The sequence below is a fragment of the Rhinopithecus roxellana genome, chromosome 11 (assembly GCF_007565055.1).
Source record: "Rhinopithecus roxellana isolate Shanxi Qingling chromosome 11, ASM756505v1, whole genome shotgun sequence".
NCBI lineage: Eukaryota > Metazoa > Chordata > Mammalia > Primates > Cercopithecidae > Rhinopithecus > Rhinopithecus roxellana.
In genome coordinates this window covers 5,394,178-5,414,869 of record NC_044559.1, presented here as the reverse complement: position 1 = coordinate 5,414,869, position 20,692 = coordinate 5,394,178, and the positions used below count along the sequence as shown (strand labels likewise).

The window sequence follows — 20,692 nt, the reverse complement described above, 5'->3', positions numbered from 1 at the left end:
AAATCCTAATTTCTCATACATAAACAAATCTGTGGCATTTACTTAAGTAAGGCTCTTCTGGGAATAAAACGTCAGGGCTACATCTAAGATCTTGCTCCTGTTAAGTCATGAAATCAACTGCAGTTGGCTCCTAAAAGCTGTGTTTATTCTAGTTTTGTTTGTAAGTAGGTTATGTGAGCTAATTCATTTATATTTATTATGTCTTTTAAATTAGAAAATATTGTTTATGATGCCCTTTCAGATTTTACCTGTAGTTCACACTTCAAAATAATCACCCAGTAGTATCTTATTCTAGCACTGTCTAAATCTGAGCATCATCTGGTGGAATCTTAAACTTCAGTAGGAAACCATGAGTTAATACATTTTCCACTCAAATATTAATTTCAGAAGGAAACAAACTAATATTCTTAATAGGGCTAATTTGAATTAATTGGCCTCTATGTTTGGGGGGAAAAAAAGCTGAGACATTGCATGAAAGATGTCGTGGGATATACGTTGATCTTTTGGCCCCATTTGTTAACTGTATGACCTATTTGAACGTTGTCCTGTTCTATTGTTAGTTTTCTTCACCATTTACTGTAGTCAATTTTTAAATTTCTATAATATGAGACCTTTCTCTATCTTTTAAATTACTGTTACCTAAAGTTAATAAATCCAGATTATATGTTCCTTACACTTGTGCAACATTAAAATGAATAAAGGCTTTGCCTTGAAAAAAAAGGGGGGGGCTACTACGTTAAGACACAGCTTGTTAAGACATAGCTTTGGCTGGGCGTGGTGGGAGGCCCACTTTGGGACTTTGGGAGGCCAAGGTGGGCCGATTGCTTGAGGTCAGCAGTTCAAGATCAGCCTGGCAAACAGGTGAAACCCCATCTCTACTAAAAAGACAAAAATTAGCCGGGCATGGTGGTGCATGTCTGTAATCCCAGCTACTTGGGAGGCAGAGGCAGGAGAATTGCTTGTACCTAGGAGGCAGAGGTTGCAGTGAGCGAGATCGTGCCACCACACTCCAGCCTGGGGGACAGAGTGAGACTCCATCTCAAAAAACAAAAACAAACAAACAAAAAACAAACACACACACAACTTTACTTATATTACATTTTTCAAATAAGCTCAGTCCCATAGCTCTTTTTGTTTTATAAATCAGCAATAATTTTCTTAATTTTCTGACACTATCACGTTGCATCCATTAACAGTAAATAGGTCTGCCGCTGACTCAGTTGCCATGACCTGATTTACTTTAGGCCAGATAGATTCCTTCGTAATCAGGTCAAGTACATGTACACTGCTGCCTTCTAAGCTATGTTCGTAGCAAAGAAATTACTCTAACATTAAGTTCAAAGCTAAGTTAAAAAAACAGAACACAAATAGGTACAAATGACCTCAACTGAATATAGAATTAACCATAAGCAGACAATATAAAAATCATTTCAACAAATTTTAACACACTACCATAACTGTTTATCCTAAGTAAACTATAATCTAAGGACAAAACGAATTGCAAAGAAATTAAAATTCACTCAGTATATTTACTGCTCATGTCACTGGAATTATAATTTTGATATATATGTATGCTGTAGGATAAAGCAGATAAGTATACAATTCTGCGATGTTAAATTTGAAGGCCGGGCGTAGTGGCTCACGCCTGTAATCCCTAACACTTTGGGAGGCTGAGGCGGGTGGATCACCTGAGGTCGGGAGTTCGAGACCAACCTGACCAACATGGAATAACCCCGTCTCTACTAAAAACACGAATAAAATTAGCCAGGCATGGTGGTGCATGCCTGTAATCCCAGCTACTCGGGAGGCTGAGGCAGGAGAAGCACTTGAACCCGGGAGGCGGAGGTTGCAGTGAGCCAAAATCGTGCCACCGCACTCCAGCCTGAGTGACAGAGCAAGACTCTGTCTCAAAAAAAAAAAAAACCAATAAATAAATAAATTTGAAAAAAAAAACTATCAATAACATAAACTCATGGTTCATTTTTCAACGTATCTCCTAACTCTGTCCAAACAAAGGCCCTTGATGTGATGAACACATTCAGCACTCAGATCTCGGTTTCTGAGTACTAATGTCCACAAACAGAACCAAGTTCCTAGAAAAACACATGATTCCATGACTTAACAGGGAATCTACAAGATGAGCCTGAGCCATCTTATCGTACAGAAGGCAAGGGAAGTGCTCAAAGATGACAGGTTATTTCAAAAGGATACAAGAGACTGCTTGAAATGGTTCACATTGGCCAAATCTAAAACAACTTCAACTTAAAAAAAAAAAAAAAGCAAAATCAACTATAAAACATTTAGTAAATAGTATTTATTTTTATTGCATATATTTCACATGCAAGATAATGCTTTAATATACACAGTGATTACTACAAGCATCCATCACTTTCCAGTTACCCTGTGTGTGTGTTATAGAGCACCTACAATCTACTCTCTTAGCAAATTTCCTATGTTATTAACTACAGGTCTGCTACTATACATCAGATAGCTACATTTATTCATCCTATGTAACTGCAAGTATGTACTGTCTGACCAACACTGCCCTATTTCCTCCCCCTCCTCATCCCTGGTAACCACCGTTCTATTCTGTTTCTACATATTCAACTATTTTTAGTTTGACACACAAGTAAAATCATGCCATTTTTAATATTCTTTGTGTCTGAGTTACTTAACTTAGCATAATGTAAGTAAAAATGTTATCCAATAAGCAGAAATTACTGAATCTACACTGATGGAGACAGTGGGAAGGAGACGGGAAGAAGGAAGAGAGATGAAGGTTCCTCTTTACAAAATTCCAGCTATTAAATGTGTAAGAAATAACGATTAGAAAACTCATCATTCTGTAACTCGAGCAATAAATGATGTAGGCAAAACTCAACAATGGATATGAAAATGATGAGGTAAGACAACAATGGGGAACAGGGCATGCATGTGGTACCAGACTAGCATTCTGAAGTTTCCTAACTAAATTATAAAAGCAGAAATGTACTTATATTTTGGAGAGAGGTGGTGATCAAACAATGCTAAGAGTGGAGTAACCAGATGTCATGAGACTTCTAATGTAAAGCATCATACACAATGCAACCGGTGAAATAGTCTCTCCCCCCTCCCACACACACACACAAAGTCTAACCTGAATTTAATCAAGCTTCTAGACTTAAATTCTGGTACTTTAACGCAGTGATGTAACAAGTTAAATGACATCAGTAGGAAACAGATAAATTCTGAATGTAGAACTTTCTGTAAGACAAATAGCCTAGGCTCTTAAAAAACCATCAGGGCCGGCTGAGCACAGTGGCTCATGCCTGTAATCCCACCACTTTGGGAGGCCGAGGCAGGCGGATCATGAGGTCAGGAGATCGAGACCATCCTGGCTAACACGGTGAAACCAGGTCTCTACTAAAAATACAAAAACGAAATTAGCCAGGCGTGGTGGCAGGCACCTGTAGTCCCAGCTACTCACGAGGCTGAGGAGAGTGAATCGCGTGAATCCAGGAGGCAGAGCTTGCAGTGAGCAGAGATGGCGCCACTGCACCCCAGCCTGGGCGACAGAGTGGGACTCCGTCTCAAAAAAAAAAAAACAAAAAGAAAAGAAAAAACATCAGGGCCAACGGGAATTTTTTTCAAAGGAGGGTACTGTTCAAAACTAAAAGAGACATAACTAAATGATTATAATGGTTTGGAAAAAAAATATATGAAAAGACATTTTGAAGATGGGGAAAAATGAATACACAGTGATTATCAGATTATATCAAAGAATTACTAGGAATTGACTTAAGTGTTATATAACCACAGGTATAAGACCTTTCTCTTAAGAAATGCAGGCAACTTACTTTCAAATAAGACCTTATATATTTAATATAATAAACTTGCAAATAAGACTATCTATATTTAATATAAGTATTATATATTATACAGTAAATACGTATTATAGAGAGCAAGAAAAGGAAGGGACCATGTACAATTATGGTTAAATGCTAATTGGAAATCAATCTAGGCAGAGGGATATGGGTATTCATCTTACTGCTCTTTCACATTTTCTGTATATTTCAAATTTTAGTTTATTTATTTACCTTATTTATTTTTGAGACAGGGTCTCACTCTGTTGTCCAGGCTGGAGTGAAGTGATGTGATCATAGCTCACTGCAGCCTTGAACTCCTGGGTTCAAGTGATCTTCCTGCCTCGGCCTCCCAAGTAGCTGGGACTAAACCAAGCCACCATGCCCAACTACATTTTTTTCTTTCTTTCTTTCCTTTTTTTTTTTTTTAAGATGGGGCCATGTGCATTGGCTCACGCCTGTAATTGCAGCACTTTGGGAGGCCGAAGCAGGTGGATCACCTGAGGCCAGGAGTTCGAGACCAGCCTGGCCAACATGATGAGATCCCGTCTCTACTAAAAATACAAAAAATTAGCCAGGCATGGTGGCACTTGCCTGTAGTCCCAGCTACTCAGGAGGCTGAGGCAGGAGAATTGCTTGTGCCTGGGAGGCAGAGGCTGTATAGTAAGCTGAAATCGTGCCACTGCACTCCAGCCTAGGCAACAGAGCCAAGACTCTACCTCAAAAAAAATTTTATAAAGATGTTATCTGGCTTTTTTTACTGGATTGACATTTGTATGAATGGTGCAAAAGCAAGGGTGGGTAAAACTGCTGGTGCCTTAGCACCAATAAAGGTAGGACTTCTGAACTGCTACATACTATGTAGCAGTCAAAAAGTAAAATGCCAGTTTCACTTAAAGCTCTTAATGAAGGAATAAAAATGGTTAATTTTATTAAATCTCTATCCCTGAATACACTAATAATCTCTGTGACAAAACAAGTATGCATAAAATACTTCTGCTGCATGTAAAGTACAGTGGCTGTATGGAGAAAAAACCACCACTGTTTAAGTTGCAAGCCAAACTAGCTACTTTTTTCTCAAACATCATTCTTTACTGGAAAGATCAACAAACTATGCTGATTCAAACATGGGAATGTGGCAGGCATTTTCTCGAAAACAAAGAGTAAATCTGTTACCATCAGTTGTTTTCCTTGAAGTATCTGCTTCCAACAACAACAACAACAAAAATTGAACTTTCAAGCAAAAACAAAGTTTAGAGAACTTATATCTACCACTGTGAACTTGATAGGTTCCCAGTACTTACAAACTTTCTGAGTTTGACAGTGGTATTTTGATACTGTATAATGAAATGTGTCATCATTTGAAAGATGTGCATAATTCATCGTAACCAGTATTTTGCAAGTGACCAATACATGATGTTACAAAGCATGTATGGGTAAATGCCCATTTAAAATGCAAGACAAAGCAGATTTTAATGCAACTGGTATGAAAGGTTACTGGCATGGTTTCAGATTCCAAGTTGCAACTAATCAATCAAGAAACTCCCATTTATTGAGTTTTGGGGTAGTACTGTAGAAGAATATCCAAAATTACCCAAAAAGGTTGTTAAAATACAATTACATATATCACTGTGAAGTCATACAGTTTTCTAGAAATTCAAAGTCTCACCTAAGCACCTGGAGTGCAAAACTATAGCACAATTACATTGAAAAGATCCCCAAATGGGCTCTTTAGGTAAAATAGGAAAAATAAGGCCATAAAAATTGAACACACTCATTTGTTACTTAAAAGCAATTCAATCTACAAGAATAAAAGGTACTGACAATCTCTAATTTTAACTTTAAATAACAAAATACTATTAACAAGCTATTTAAGGAATTTTTTACAAAAAAGGTGAAATCAAATTATTCTCAATACCTATGCTGGACCATATTACATTTTGGGAGGCCAAGGCAGGCAGATAGCCTGAGCCTAGGAGTTCAAGACCAGCATGGGCAACAAAGTGAAACCACATCTCTACAAAAATGTAGCCAGGTATCAAAACACACGCCTGTAGTCCCAGCTATTCAGCAGTCTGAGGTGGGAGGATCACCTAAGCCCGAGGATGTCAAGGCTGCACTGAACAGTGATCACATCACTGCACTCCAGGCTGGGTGAGTGTGAGACCATCTCAAAAAAAAAAAGAGGAGGAGGAATAAAGTTGGCCCTAACCTTATACCATATACAAAAATTAACTTAAACAGAACAAAGATCTAAATGTAAAGACCTGAAACTATAAACTATAGGAAAAAAACATAAATGAAAAGGTACGTAACACTGGATCTGGCAACAATTTCTTGGATATGACACCAGATGCACAGACAACAAAAGGATAAATTGAACATCAAAATTAAAAACTTTTTGCATCAAAGGACAGTATCAATACGGTGAAAAACAACTAATGAAATAGAAGAAAATATTTGTAAATCCTATTACTGATAAGGATTAACATACTACTACAACTCAATAAAAACAAAAAACTCAATTATAAAATGGGCAAGGGGCCAGGCACGGTGGCTCACGCCTGGAATCCCAGCACTTTGGGACACCGAGGCAGGTGGATCACCTCAGGTCAGGAGTTAGGGACCAGCCTGACAAACATGATGAAACCCCATTATTAAAAATACAAAATTAGCCATGCATGGTGTCACATGCCTGTAATCCCAGCTACTTAGGAGGCTGAGGCAGGAGAATCGCTTGAACCCAGGAGGTGGAGGTTGCAGTGAGCCAAGATTGTGCTACTGCACTCCAGCCTGGGCAACAACAGCGAAACTCCATCTAAAAACAAACAAGCAAAAACTGGGCAAAGGACTTAGACATTTCTTCAAAGATACAAAAGTAGCCAGTAAGCATATAAAAAATGCTCAACATCACTAGTCATTAGTGAAGTGCAAATCAAACCACAATGAGATACCACTTCATACCCATTAGGCTATTATCAAAAAACAGAAAATAGAAGTGCTGATAAGGATATGAAGAAACTAGGGCCCTCATACATTGCTGGTAGCATACATTGCTGGTAGCAATGTAAAATGGTGCAGACATCACAGAGAACAGTTTGGCAGTTCCTCAGAAAGTTATAGGCCTACCATGTTGACCCAGGAAATCCACTCCTAGGTATATATCCAAAAGTACTGAAAGCAGAGACTCAAACAAATATAGCTGTGTGCCAACCTTCACAGCAGCATTATTCACAGTAGCCAAAAGGTAAAAACAATCCAAGTGTCCATCAACAGATGAATGGATAAACAAAACGTGGAAGGTGTGGGGGTGTGGTGGTGGTATGTTTGTCTCACAATGGAATATTATTCTTATATATATATACACACACATATATATCTCACATACAATGGAATTTTATTCAGCCATAAAAAGGAATGAAATTTTTACATACAGTAAAAGACAGATGAACCTTAGACAAATTAGGCTTAGTGAAATAAACCAGATTCATACAATGTTTGTCCTTTTGTATCTGGTTTATGATAAATATTGTATGATTCTATTTATATAAGATACTTAGATAAAGCACATTCCTAGAGCAGAGTGGAATAGTATTGACTAGGCATGGGGTGGGGGAGGAAGTTATTGGTTAATGGGTACAGAGTTTGTGCTGGATATGATAAAAAGGTTTTGGGTATAGATAATTGTGATGGTTACATAACACCGTGAAAGTAATGCCACTGATTTATACACTTGAGAATGGTTCAAAAAATATGTATATTTTACAATTTTTAAAAAAAGGGTTACATCTGAAAAAAGGACTTACATATATCCTTTGAAAGACAGTTGCTATGTTTATTAGTAACTTTCAAATAAAAAATAAAGAGTTGAGCCCTCCAATAACAAATAAATAATAAAAATCACTGATAGTGCTTTACTTACCCGTTTGGGGCCACTAAAAATCTTTCTGGTATTTTCCTTTGATTTATCTCCTTGTTTATTTATGGGTTTCTTCACACTTTCAGGCACACCAGGCAAGTCCTCTGTAAAATCCAAGTTTTCTGAAATAGTAATCAAAACTATCTAGCTTACTAATATTTCAAATTACCTACCAGAAAACCTATCAAGATTATATATATATGAATCAATGAAAATGGGAAGAAAAGAATAAAGGAATCAGAGCACCAGAAAGCTGACAAAATACTCCCTAGAATAAGAAGTTTCATTCTGCCATTCTCCCTTCCTGCTTGCCCCTCCTGAGAGAGAAATCATAAACCTGGTTGCTATATATGTGTTCTAGTCTTATTTTATGTTAAATGGAAAAATCAAGTCTTTTCCCAAATAATTTTCTTACTTCCGAGAGGTCACATAACTGCTGGATATCTATAGATACTGCCACTGGAATGGTATAGTTTATACATATACAAAACACCATGCGGTATCTACCTGTAACATTTTTCAGAACTTTAAATCCACTAAATCACGCTGGCCTTCAAAGAATGCCTGCTGGCAACTACAAAAGCCACATTTAAAACACCAGAAAAGGAGGACAGTTATCCTTGGCAAGAGATTTAAAATGACCTAATACAACAAAGTTTAATGATTTGTCGGTCTTCAAACACAACTAACCAAAAAATCAGTTTATCTCCCAACTGGTTAAAAATAGGTATCTTTTTCTAAGCTAAACAAAATAGGAAAATAGGAAGACTTTTCTGTATCCCAATGCTTAAAATTTTTTGCTGTTTCACATATGGTATGAAGACTCAAATTTCAACTTTGGGTAGATCAACCAAATGGCCTCTAATTGTCAAATGTTATTTAGCATCTACTTCAAGTTTCTCAAAGGCAGTCTAATTTCACATTTTAAACCTTTAAAAGTTTTATTACCCAAGACGTAAATTTCAGTCACAGATTTTCAATTGCAGGGGATAACTTGCTATCCAGATTAGAATAAAAGCTTGTAAGTAAACTGCAGCAGGACAAGGGCAGTGGTACTGTATAGCAGTATTTATCATTCTACTGAGGAAGCAAATGCCTAGCTGTTCTGCCCAGCCAGATCTTAAGTGACTATAGTAAGCCTGCGGCAAACTTCCATTCTCCGGAAAAGATTCAAAGACAACACTGGATATATTTCTTTTTTCTTTTTTTTTTCGGGGGAGGTAGGGGTGAGCCCCTAGGGGTACTCCTGTGTATGTCTAGTTTTGAAGAATAAATTAAGCAAAACTATTTTTAGGCCAAATAAAGCAAAACGGTAGGTAATCTCAAGAATGACTTATATTCTACAAGAGAATCTGTATTTTAAAATACTATTGTAATTCTAATTTACCATAATGACACTTCTGTGGCCCTACCAGGAAAAAAGCTTTATTTAATATGTAAAGCAATCCAGAAAAACTATATTTGGTTAAGAAACCATGTATCCCAGAAGCTTTCACAAATTCTTCCTCACTAGACAGTCAATCCACTTCACAAAGCCCTTGTCAGGTAATGACTTAATTATAGCAGAGCTAACCTACTTCATTTGTTTGTCTCTCACAGTGGAGACTGAACTCCTTGAGGACCTTTAGTCATTACTGGGTCTACAATCTCCACACAAATTAAATTTCCACAGTTAAGAGTGAATGCATAGTTACCTGGTACTTTTCAATTTTATTGAACCAACTTAAGACGGTTTGAGAGTGTTTTGAATGTTTATTAGTTTTCAGCCAACCACAAAGAGTTTTTAAATTCTAATCTTCTGGTATTTCCCTCATTATAACCATTTGTTATCAGCATAGTTCCAAAGGTCCAAAATCTAATCTATGTCTTCACTGCATTTGCATTTGTCAAGTGGAAACATCATGATGTTTGGTGTCCCTGCCCCATATACATACATGCTTTAAAATTCTCAAGTGCTAAAGGTTAAATTAAAACTCAAAGTATGAAGACTCTCCAATCTACAAAATGGTTCCTTAAAACTTGGGACCTGATCATTAACACTTAAAATGCTGTACCTTTAGATAGTTCTAAATAGGTACTTTTAATAAATATAACAAGCTACAATTGAGTATCTAAGAAGAAACGATGTAGGTGTTGATTTAAGCCTGAAAAACACATTTAAAGTAGTCCCCCCGCCATCAATAGGGGATACATGCCAGTTCCTAGTGGATTCCTGAAACTATGGATAGTACACCAAAACCTGTATATACTATGTTTTTTCATATACATACCTATGATAAACTTTAATTTATAAATCAAGCACAGTAAGAGATTAGCAATGACTAAGAACAAAACAGAATGATTATAACAATATGCTATAATAAAAGTTATGTGAATGGGGTCTTTATCTTATCATACTGTACTCACCTCTTTTCAGAATGTGGTTGACCTTGGGTAATTGAAACCACAGAAAGTGAAACTGCAGGTAAGGGGGGGACTACTGTACTTACTATATATTTTTTAAAAATTCTTACCTGCATTGTTAGTACCAGACTGACTGTCCTGGGAATTATCATTGCTTTCTGGGGGAGGCTGCAAGGAGGGTGATGGAGCTGTTTTAGTTCTTTTTTTGCTTGTCTTTCTTTCCACTTGACAGTCATCATCTTCATCATCATCGCTTTCACTGAGATCATCAAAGCCAAAATACTTAATTTTGTAATTAGAACTTCCAGAACCCCCTTCATCACCTCCTGTCTCATGATCTTCAAAACCAAAAAATTCAAGTTTAACATCCTTTTTGGATTTGGTATTACTAGGTCGAAATCGAGTAGTGGTCTTAGAAGTTGCAATGTCTGCCTTTTTTCTGAGACGACCAGCTTCTCCCAAATCTGCAGGAGTGGATGCAGTGAACTCATCCATGCTGCGTTCCATAGTATCCTGTATGGTAACATTACAAACTGACAAGCAAGATGGATGTAAAACTGTGTAATCTCTAGTCCGTCCAACTGTCCCTCTAAAACTGGTCCCACAACTTACACCGCCTTTCTTTGCCTGATTCAGGCCATCTTTACTCGATTCACTGTTTGCTTTGGCTAAGGCCTGACTGGTGCCATCCATCAGCTTATCAAAATTTGACGCTCCTTGGGAGGATTTCGCTTTATTGGCCCTACAGTACGTCCTACAGTTGGTTGGCCTAAGAACACTTTGTACAATATCTTCCTCAATGGCTTCATTTAGATTTTCCAATCGATTTTTAAAATCGTCATCCTTCATCTCCAAAAGGGGATCACTATCCAAACTTAAAATACAGTCTTCTGATCTGATATCTTCAAAATCATTATCCCATTCATACAAACCAGTTCTTACAGATCCCTTGATTGGAGATATTTCTGATGGTGATTCTGGCCTTTTCCCAAACTGGGAGTTCCAAGTATCGTTTGCTTCCTTGATTTCAGAAGCCACTGTAGTTTCTGCATTGGGTTTCTTAGTACTGTCGTCAGCATTTTTGTGAATATGGTGACTATTCTTCTCACGTTCTTCATGAAAATTCTCCACTTTATCTGTAAAAATAAATCAAAGGATAAAAACATGAGTGGTATCAATATAAAAGTTAATAAACAACAGACATGTGTTTAATCAATAGTATATGATCAATCTTGAAAGAACTGCAAATAATTTTAAGTTGTGAAGAAATTAATATTTACATATCAGACATTTTCTCTCCTATCTTTTCAGTATATAGCTCTCATGTCTTCTACTGACCTTTCCTCAGGCAATCAAGTCCCTTAAAATTATCAACTCACAAGAAATTTCAGCAGGGTTAAGCAACGGAATCCATTCAGAATGACATGCAAATGACTCAGCCAAACCTTCTTAGGGTTATTAAGGGCTTTTCAAATAAAGATGCTTAAATTAAAAATTATTCAGTAAAATCTAACCAACTGAAAAACCTTCTACCAATGTTTTTATTTATCTGGGATAGGGCTGCCCATAAGGTATGCTAGTTCTATCTAGAAGCCTGCCCATAGGATCAGGTTTCTCTAGCTACTTCTGTTCTTTCTTCTAATCCTATAAAGCCATATAACCTCAAGGAATTTTTAGCAGTCATTCTGGTGTGTTAGTTAAATGGCTAATAGTGGCTATTTATGCATATCAGCCAGTAACAAATCCTTGGCCTGCCTATTCATCTTGTATGTGGAGAATTCATTTTTGTTGCCTTCAATTTTTACTATCAGAACATTTTTATAACCCTTCCAAATGAAATACAAATATGATTCCAACTGGTATTATTATTAATTCCCTCAACACTTACTTGTAGAAAAACACTGGCAAAATGTATACTCTATGACAAACAATAAAATTACTTCTACAAAATATATCTACATTTAAGGAAATTTATTTACAAATCTCAATTAGTATCATCAAATACAGGTGAGAGGGATGCTTTACATGGACAGATTCACTATAATATGTTTAATGCTACCCAATAGGTTTTCCTCCCCTCAAGACAGGATCTCACTCTGTTACCCACACTGGAATACAGTGGTGTGATCACGGCTCACTGCAGCTTCAGAGCCGAGCACAGTGGCTCATGCCAGTAATCTCAGCACTGTTGGAGGCTGAGGCAGGAAGATCACTTGAGCGCAGGAGTCCCAGACCAGCCGGGGCAATTTAGCGAAACCCTGTCTCTTCAAAAAAATTAAAAATTAGCCTGGCATGGTGAGGCATGCCTCTACTCCCAGCTACTCAGGAGGCTGATGTGGGAGAATTACTGAGCAGGAAGTCAAGGCTGCAGTGTGCCATAATCAGGCCACTATAGATTGCATTCCAACCTGGGTGACAAGCAAGACTGTCTCAAAAAAAAATTTTGAGCAGCTGTCACCAACGAAATTATAATGACATCAAGAATATACACATGAAAAATGCTTATCATGAGTTGCTAGGGAAACACAAAAGGTAAACTCCTTAATATACGAAGAATCCTTACACATCAGTAAATCCAATGTCCCAGTACAAAATGGAGCTAGGGGCCAGGCACAATGGCTCAGGCCTGTAATCCCGGCTCTTTGGGAGGCCGAGGTGGGCAGATCACTTGAGACCAGAAGTTCGAGATCAGCGTGGCCAACATGGCAAAACCCTGTCTCCACTAAAGAGACAAAAAAAAAAAAAATAGGTAGGCGTGGTGGCACATGCCTGTAGTCCTAGCTACTTGGGAGGCTGAGGCACAAGAACTGTTTGAACCCAGGAGGCAGAGGCGGTTCCAGCGAGCTGAGATAGAACCACTGCACTCCAGCCTGGGCAACTGGGCAAGACTCTGCCTCAAAAATAAATAAATAAGAAGCTAGGAACACAAAGGAGCAATTCATTAAAATATATATAATGAATTAAATAACTTATGAAGGATACTTAATTTCACTCACAAAACTCAAAGTAAAACAAAGCTGAACTATATTTATATAAGCCCTCAGTATATGCCTGGTACTATTCTAAATACTTTCCATTAATTTATTTTATCTCAAAGCAACCATCAGGTAGGTACTACTGCCATATTCATAATCCCTTTCCCACAATTCCAACATCCAAAAAGCTCTAAAAAGTAAAAAGTTTTCTCACAACACACTTGGAAGCAAAACCCGACCCCAGCCAAAGGGAGGTTGTTTATAGTATTTACCCTACTTAGGGAAGGTATTTTCTCCTCTGAAGAAACACTATATTTGAATAGAGAACACCACCTCAGATCCTGATAGGGGAGTTAATATAAACTTTCCAAAATCCAAAATAATTCTAAATTCTAAGACACATCTGGCCCCAACGATTTCAGATAAGGAAATGTGAACCTTTATCTCATTCCACAGATAAAGGACAATGGGCTTACATTACTAGTTGTTGATTACATGGCTATTAAGTGGTATTTACTCTCTGAAAAACAAGGCAACTTACTAAAAAAAAATTGGAAGTAACTTGAAAGTCTGACATTAATAAGGAATTGGTTAAGTAATGTATAGCACATACAGAAATTGACAACATGCAACAGTATTTTCTCAAAGGGTAGGGGGAGGGCCAAAAAGAAAACTGATATGGTATTATCCCCAAGATATTACATGAGAAAGAGTAAGGTACAAAACAGCAGCAAATCATCATTTTGTGGATTTTAATTTTGTGGATTAAAATACACAGGCACACATGTACATACAGATATGCGGAACTGCCTGTATTGCTCGTATGTACACAAAACATATCAGAAAAGTTAAAACAAATAACAATGAATGGTCGTTCCAGAGAAAACTGAGGTGGCTAAGGAAATGTGCTAGGAGGGAAATTGTTAACCAACACCATATTGAACCATGTGCAAATAAAAGGTATTTTTGTGTGTTTTGGGGGTTTTTTGTTTGTTTGTTTTGCAGCGAAGTCTCACTCTGTCTCCCAGGCTGGAGTGCAGTGGCACGATCTCTGCTCACTGCAACCTCTGCCTCCCAGGTTCAAGCTGCCTCAGTCTCCTAAGTAGCTGGGATTACAGGCACCCTCCACCATGCCCAGCTAATTTTTGTATTTTCAGTAGAGATGGAGTTTCACCACATGGGCCAGGATGGTCTCAAACTCCTGACCTCAGACAATCCACCCACCTCAGCCTCCCAAACTGCTAGGATTACAGGCATGAGAAACCGAGCCCAGCCATAAACTGTTTTAAAAATAAAAGAAGGGCAGGGGCTGGGCGTGGTGGCTCACGCAGTAATTCTGAAGGCATGAGAATTGCTTGAACCTGGGAAGCAGAGGTTGCAGTGAGCTGAGATCACGCCAGTGCACTCCAGCCTGGACAACAGAGCGAGACTCCATCTCAAAAATAAATAAATAAATATAAGCCCTTTCAATGCCACTTAAGAAACATCTCCTGCCCTTATATTCAGACATGGGACATAATGGTCAAAGACATATTCGTGTGTAATTTATAGCACATACAGAAATTGACAACATGCAACAGTATTTTTTCAAAGGGTAGGGAGAGGGCCAAAAAGAAAACTGATATGGTATTATCACCCAGATATTACATGAGAAAGTGTAAGGTACAAAATAGCAGCAAATTATCATTTTGTGGATTTTAATTTTGTGGATTAAAATACACAGGCACACATGTACACAAAGATACGTGGAACTGCCTGTATTGCTTGTATGTGCACAAAACATATCAGAAAGGTTAAAACAAATAACAATGAATGGTCGTTCCAGAGAAAACTGAAGTGGCATTTATGTGTAATACTGTGTAGCATTTATGTGTATATAATACACATGTATTAATAACTACATATGTATTAATATGTTAATATAATTATACATGTGCATTATACTAATACATTATATTAATATATTAACATATTATACTAATACATTAATATAATACATACGTGTATGTAATACTGTGTAGCATTTACGTGTATATAATAATATTGTGTAGCATTATGTGTAATAGCAAAACACTAGAAACAGCCAAACTATCTGTAAGACACCAGTTATAGTACTATGGAAACTATAGTTATAGTACTATGGAAACTACAATGGAAACTAAAACCAGTTATAGTACTATGGAAACTACAGTGGAAACTAAAACCAGTTATAGTACTATGGAAACTACAATGGAAAACTATGAAACTGCTTTAAAAAAATCAAGGCAGAGCTATAAATATCAGTAAGATTATAACAATGTATAAATAAATCTATAATAATCTATATCAGATTATAATTAAGATAATTTTAATTATAATCTTAATATTTATAGATCTGCCTTATGTTACAATAAACATCTTAAAAGATTAAGTGTTTTTAAAAGCATAATACACTAAATATATATATGCTCCCATTTGTGTGTGTTTTTAAGAACACAAATATAGACATACATGCTGTGCCTACTAAAGACTGTGTAACAGACTGTTAACAGCACTGGTTCAGTGGAAGGGAATTCACTTTTCACTGTTAATATGGTCATGTGGCTGATCACCAGAGGCACCTGAAAGGCCACAGGAAAAACACGGCACATCTTCCTAAGTGAGCAAATCTTTACTCAAAGATTTGAAAGACAAAAACTATTTTTTAAAACAGTTAAGGCCAGGCGCTGTGGCTCACACCTGTAATCCCAGCACTCTGGGAGGCCAAGGCGGGCGGATCACTTGAGGTCAGTAGTTTGAGACCAGCCTGGCCAACATGGTGAAACCCCATGTCTACTAAAAATATAAAAAATTGCCATGAGTGGTGCTGCACAATCCCAGCTACTCAGGAGGCTGAGGCTGGTTGAATCACTTCAACCCAGGAGGCAGAGGTTGCAGTGAGCCAAGATTCGCCACTGCATTCCAGCCTGAGCAACGAAGTGAGACTCCATCTTGGGGAAAAACAAAAAACTAAAAAATGGTAAAGCGTTACAATTGGTAATCCAAAACATTTTATATTTTATAAGGCATACCTATAAAATACAAAATTTACATGCAATTTTAAAGATAAAACACTAAACTAAAAACAATTTCAAAAGTACTACTCAGCTTGGCCCACCACACAGAACAGTCCAGGTTATCGCAACCTTCCCTTAGCTGCCACTAACACAGTCTGTGGAAAGCCTAGGTACAATGGCGTTTTAAGGAAATTCACTTCTAAATCCCCAACCTCCAGGTGTATACTGTTCCAAAAACTGATTTGCCAACCCACCTGGCATTAACCAATCACTCTTCTCCCACATTACAAATATTAATAACAGCGTATCGCTCACCTATCCCTAATCTTATATGGTACATTTCTCCAACTCTTGACATGATCTATAAAGAAATAATGTGATAGATTGTTGATAACGTGATAGATTGTTGGTTTCTGTACTTCATAATTAAGTAAAACTTTCATGTGTGGATAACAAATCCTTTTCATGTCAGGTGGTTTCCTAAATTAATTGCATTTCACAGAACTGAAAAGACCTAACAAACTGATTCATTATTACAATGAATTTCTATAACTACCACACGCTTTGTGGCATGCAAAAATTCAAACAATAGAATCTGCTATAACAAAATTCTTACCATTCTTATCTTTATTTTATGAATTTATGGCTTCTCAACATTTACACATATTAAAAAATTGAAATAGGATGCCAGGTGCGGGGCTCACGCCTGTAATCCCAGCACTTTGGGAAGCAGAGGCAGGCAATCACAAAGTCAGGAGATCGAGACCATCTCGGCTAACACGGTGAAGCCCCATCTCTACTAAAAAATACAAAAAATTAGCCGGGTGTGGTAGCACATATCTCTAGTCCAAACTACTTGGGAGGCTGAGGCAGGAGAACTGCTTGAACCTGGGAGGCAGAGATTGCAGTGAGCCTGGACAACACAGCGAGACTCAGTCTCAAAAACAAAAAAAAATTTGAAATAGGAATAATAGGGACATAGTAGTATGTGCTTGTAGTCCCACCTAGAGCTACCCAGGGTACTGCGGCCAGCAGTTCATTTGAGGTTGCTATGTTATGATCACACCTGTGAGTAGCCACACACTCCAGCCTGAGCAACACAGCGAGGCTCCATCTCAACAACAACAAACAACAAAAAATAGGAAGAAAATTGATGCCAAAAAACTTTTTTGTCCAAAACCTTTATATACTTTAGCAATAATATTCATTCATATATATATATAAACTGAAAAAAACCCACTCATCTCTTAAAAGATTCATTTTCAGTAAATTTTATCTTTAATATATACAGCATTCAAGTTTGATAAATGACAGCATTTAAGTTTGATCAAATATTCTGCTGAGAGAGAGAGAGCATTTGATCAAAAAAAAGTAAGCACTGGTAACTGTGATCATGATGTAGTATAGTACAGAATCATAATCATTTTTAAAACAGTTTACAGCATTACAGTCACATAAAATTCCTAAAAGCTGTGGAGTTTTTTTTTTTGTAGAGACAGGGTCTCCCTATGTTGCCAAGGCTGATCTCAAACTCCTAGACTTGGGTGATCCTCCCAACTCAGCCTCCCAAAGTACTGTGATTACAAGCTTCAGCCACAGCGCCCAACTTTTTTTTTTTTTTTTTTTTTTTTTTTGGAGACAGAGTCTTGCTCTGTCAATGAGGCAGTGGCGCAGTCTCCACCTCCCACGTTCAAGTGATTCTCCTGTCTCAACCTCCTGAGTAGCTGGGACTACAGGCGCGAGTCACCATTCCCAGCTAATTTTTTTATTTTTAGCAGAGACGGGGTTTCACCATGTTGACGAGGTTGGTCTCAAACTCCTTACCTCAAGTGATATACCTACCTCAGCCTCCCAAAGTGCTAGGATTACATGCATGAGCCACCAGGCCCGACTGCAGCTCTTAAAAATTTGAATTTAGGCCAGGTGTGGTGGCTCACGCCTGTTAATTCTCTCCCACTTTGGGAGGCTGAGGCGGGCGGATCACGAGGTCAGGAGATCAAGACCGTCCTAGCAAACACGGTCTGTCTCTACCAAAAATACAAAAAAATTAGCCAGGTGTGGTGGCGGGCACCTGTAGTCCCAGCTACCCAGCAGGCTGAGGCAGGAGAATGGCAAGAACCTGGGAGGCGGAGCTTGCAGTGAGCCGAGATCGCGCCACGGCACTCGGGCCTGGGCGACAGAGTGAGACTCTGTCTCAAAAAAAGAAAAATAAATAAATAAATAAATAATTTGAATTTAAATGCATATACATATTTTTGTACCAAGAATTATGAAAAGGATGACCACTAAAAGACTAAACATAAATACCATAATCATCAGGATAAAATTCTGAAGGGGAAGTAGGATAGAAATACAATTTCAAAAAGAACAAGGAACACTATATTCTAGCTATTAAAGAGCATGTTCTTGTATTTTTTAAAACATACAAAAGTGAACAGTTTCTGGGGCATAATGGGGACTCGTAAGAAAGAAAAATTATTAAAGAAAAATTTTTAAAAAGAGAATGAACAGCAGGTAATTATGGCATTTGCAAGCAAGAAAATAATTACGGGCCAGAAGCAGTGGTTCATAATGGTAATCCCAACACTTTGGGAGGCCAAGGTGTGAGGACTGCTTGAGCTCAGGAGTTCGAGACCTCGTCTCTACTAAAATCAAAAAAATTAGCTGACTGTGATGGTGCACACCTGTGGTCCCAGCTTCTCAGGAGGCTGAGGTAGGATTACCTGTGCCCAGAAGATTGAGGCTGCAGTGAAATATGATTGCATTACTGCACTCCAGCCTGGGCGACAGAGTGAGACCCTGTCTCCAAAAAAAAAAAAAAAAAAAAAAAAAAAATACTTTGAGGGTGAGGAAGTGATGCATGGAAGAGCTTCTAGAGTGGCTTGGCACAATTCTATTTCTTAACCTAGGTAATGGTTACAGGAGTGTTCCTCTTCTAATAATTAATTAAGCTAGACCTCTTCTGTGCGGTTTTCTGTTTTATTTTACAACTTAAAAAAGTTAAAGAAAATCACTGTGACACCTAAACTGCATGTTATATTTTAAAATGTCAATATTGGCCACGTGTGATGGCTCACGCCTATAATCCCAGCACTTGGGGGGAGCAAAGCAGGGGGATCACTTGCATCCAGGAGTCAGAGACCAGCCTAGATAACAGAGTAAGACTGTGTCTACAAAAAAAATTTTTGAAAATCAGCCGGGCGTGGTGGCACGTTCCTACAGTCCTAGCTACTCAGGAAGTGGGGGCAGTAAGATCACTTAAGCCCAGGAGTTTAAGGTTGCAGTGAGCAATGATCACACCACTGCACTCCAGACTGGGCTTCTAAAAAAAAAATTTAAAGGATACCTGGGGTTCATCCTTTCTACCACTTCCTTGCCCTAGACTTGACTAAGGGTGCCTCTTCTCCTGCAGTCTTCCCTGCTATTTCAGAGCAGGATAGTCTGGGGACACTGATATGTTGACTCTCCAGAGCCTCTTTATAAAATGATTACTCCTCCACCCTGTTATATAAAAGCCCCTTCTTGGCTTCTTTGATTTTCTTGTGTAAGACTAAACAAATATTAATAATAATAAAAAGACAACAAAAATAAACAAGGAAAGATTTAAGAAAAAAAAAAAAAGTAGTGGCCGGGTACGGTGGCTCACACCTGTAATCCCAGCACTTTGGGAGGCTGAGGCGGGTGGATCACCTGAGGTCAGGAGTTCAAGACCACCCTGGCCAAAATAGTGAAACCCATTCTCTACTAAAAATACACAAATTAGGCAGGTGTGGTGACAGGCACCTGTAATCCCAGCTACTCAGAAGGATGAGGCAGGAGAATCATTTGAACCCGAGAGGCAGAGGTTGCAGTGAGCCAAGATTGCACCACTGCACTCCAACCTAGGCAACAACGAGACTCTGTCTCAAAAAATAAATAAATAAATAAATAAAGCCCCTTCTTTTGAGGCTTGTGCTAGTTACCCTCCAATCTTCCTAATACCTATCATCCAACAACCTCTTATTCAACCTCTCATTCACCGTTCATGTATTTAAGGATTTTACACCATATTTATAATCTACTCCATCCCAATTTTGCTATCACACTGAATTCCACCAAATTCCAACCCTCTAACTTCCCAGTTCCTTAACCTATCTCATCATCAACACTCTCCCGCATTCCATCTCAGCCACCAGTTTTCATCCAGAAGCTCGCTGTACATCTTAAAATGCTTTACTTCTTAAACATTAAAATCAGCCCACTTTTTTTTTTTTATCATAACCTACCAACCATCCAACTTGCTTGTGCCAGTACTCCCATTCTTCATTTTTACTTAAGAAGATTCTCAGTATACTACCCCTTTTCTCCCCTTTCTCCTATTCATTAGCCCTGTCCAGGCACTCAGCATTTTAAATTCCACAGTCTAATCTTCTCAATCACTCTCTGGGCAATAATACTCTAAATTCCCTTGCTTCTCTCTCTTCATTCCACATGCTGACAGAATGTCTATTGAGGACAATTCTAATAACTCTATCCAAT

The 20,692-nt window shown here is 38.0% G+C and overlaps 1 protein-coding gene across 3 annotated transcripts in view; it reads right to left on the bottom strand.

Moving 5' to 3' along the window:
- WAPL (WAPL cohesin release factor) overlaps positions 1-20,692 on the bottom strand; it is an 86,586-nt gene that overhangs the window by 53,310 nt on the left and 12,584 nt on the right. For 2 of the 3 annotated variants that reach the window (XM_030940696.1, XM_030940698.1), the window contains exons 3-4: positions 10,275-11,300; positions 7,765-7,883 (exon numbers count right to left, since the gene is read on the bottom strand). In XM_030940696.1, the coding sequence (XP_030796556.1) occupies positions 7,765-7,883; positions 10,275-11,300 (1,145 nt within the window). The remainder of the gene's footprint in view (positions 1-7,764; positions 7,884-10,274; positions 11,301-20,692) is intronic. The other variant, XM_030940697.1, reaches the window with a different exon arrangement.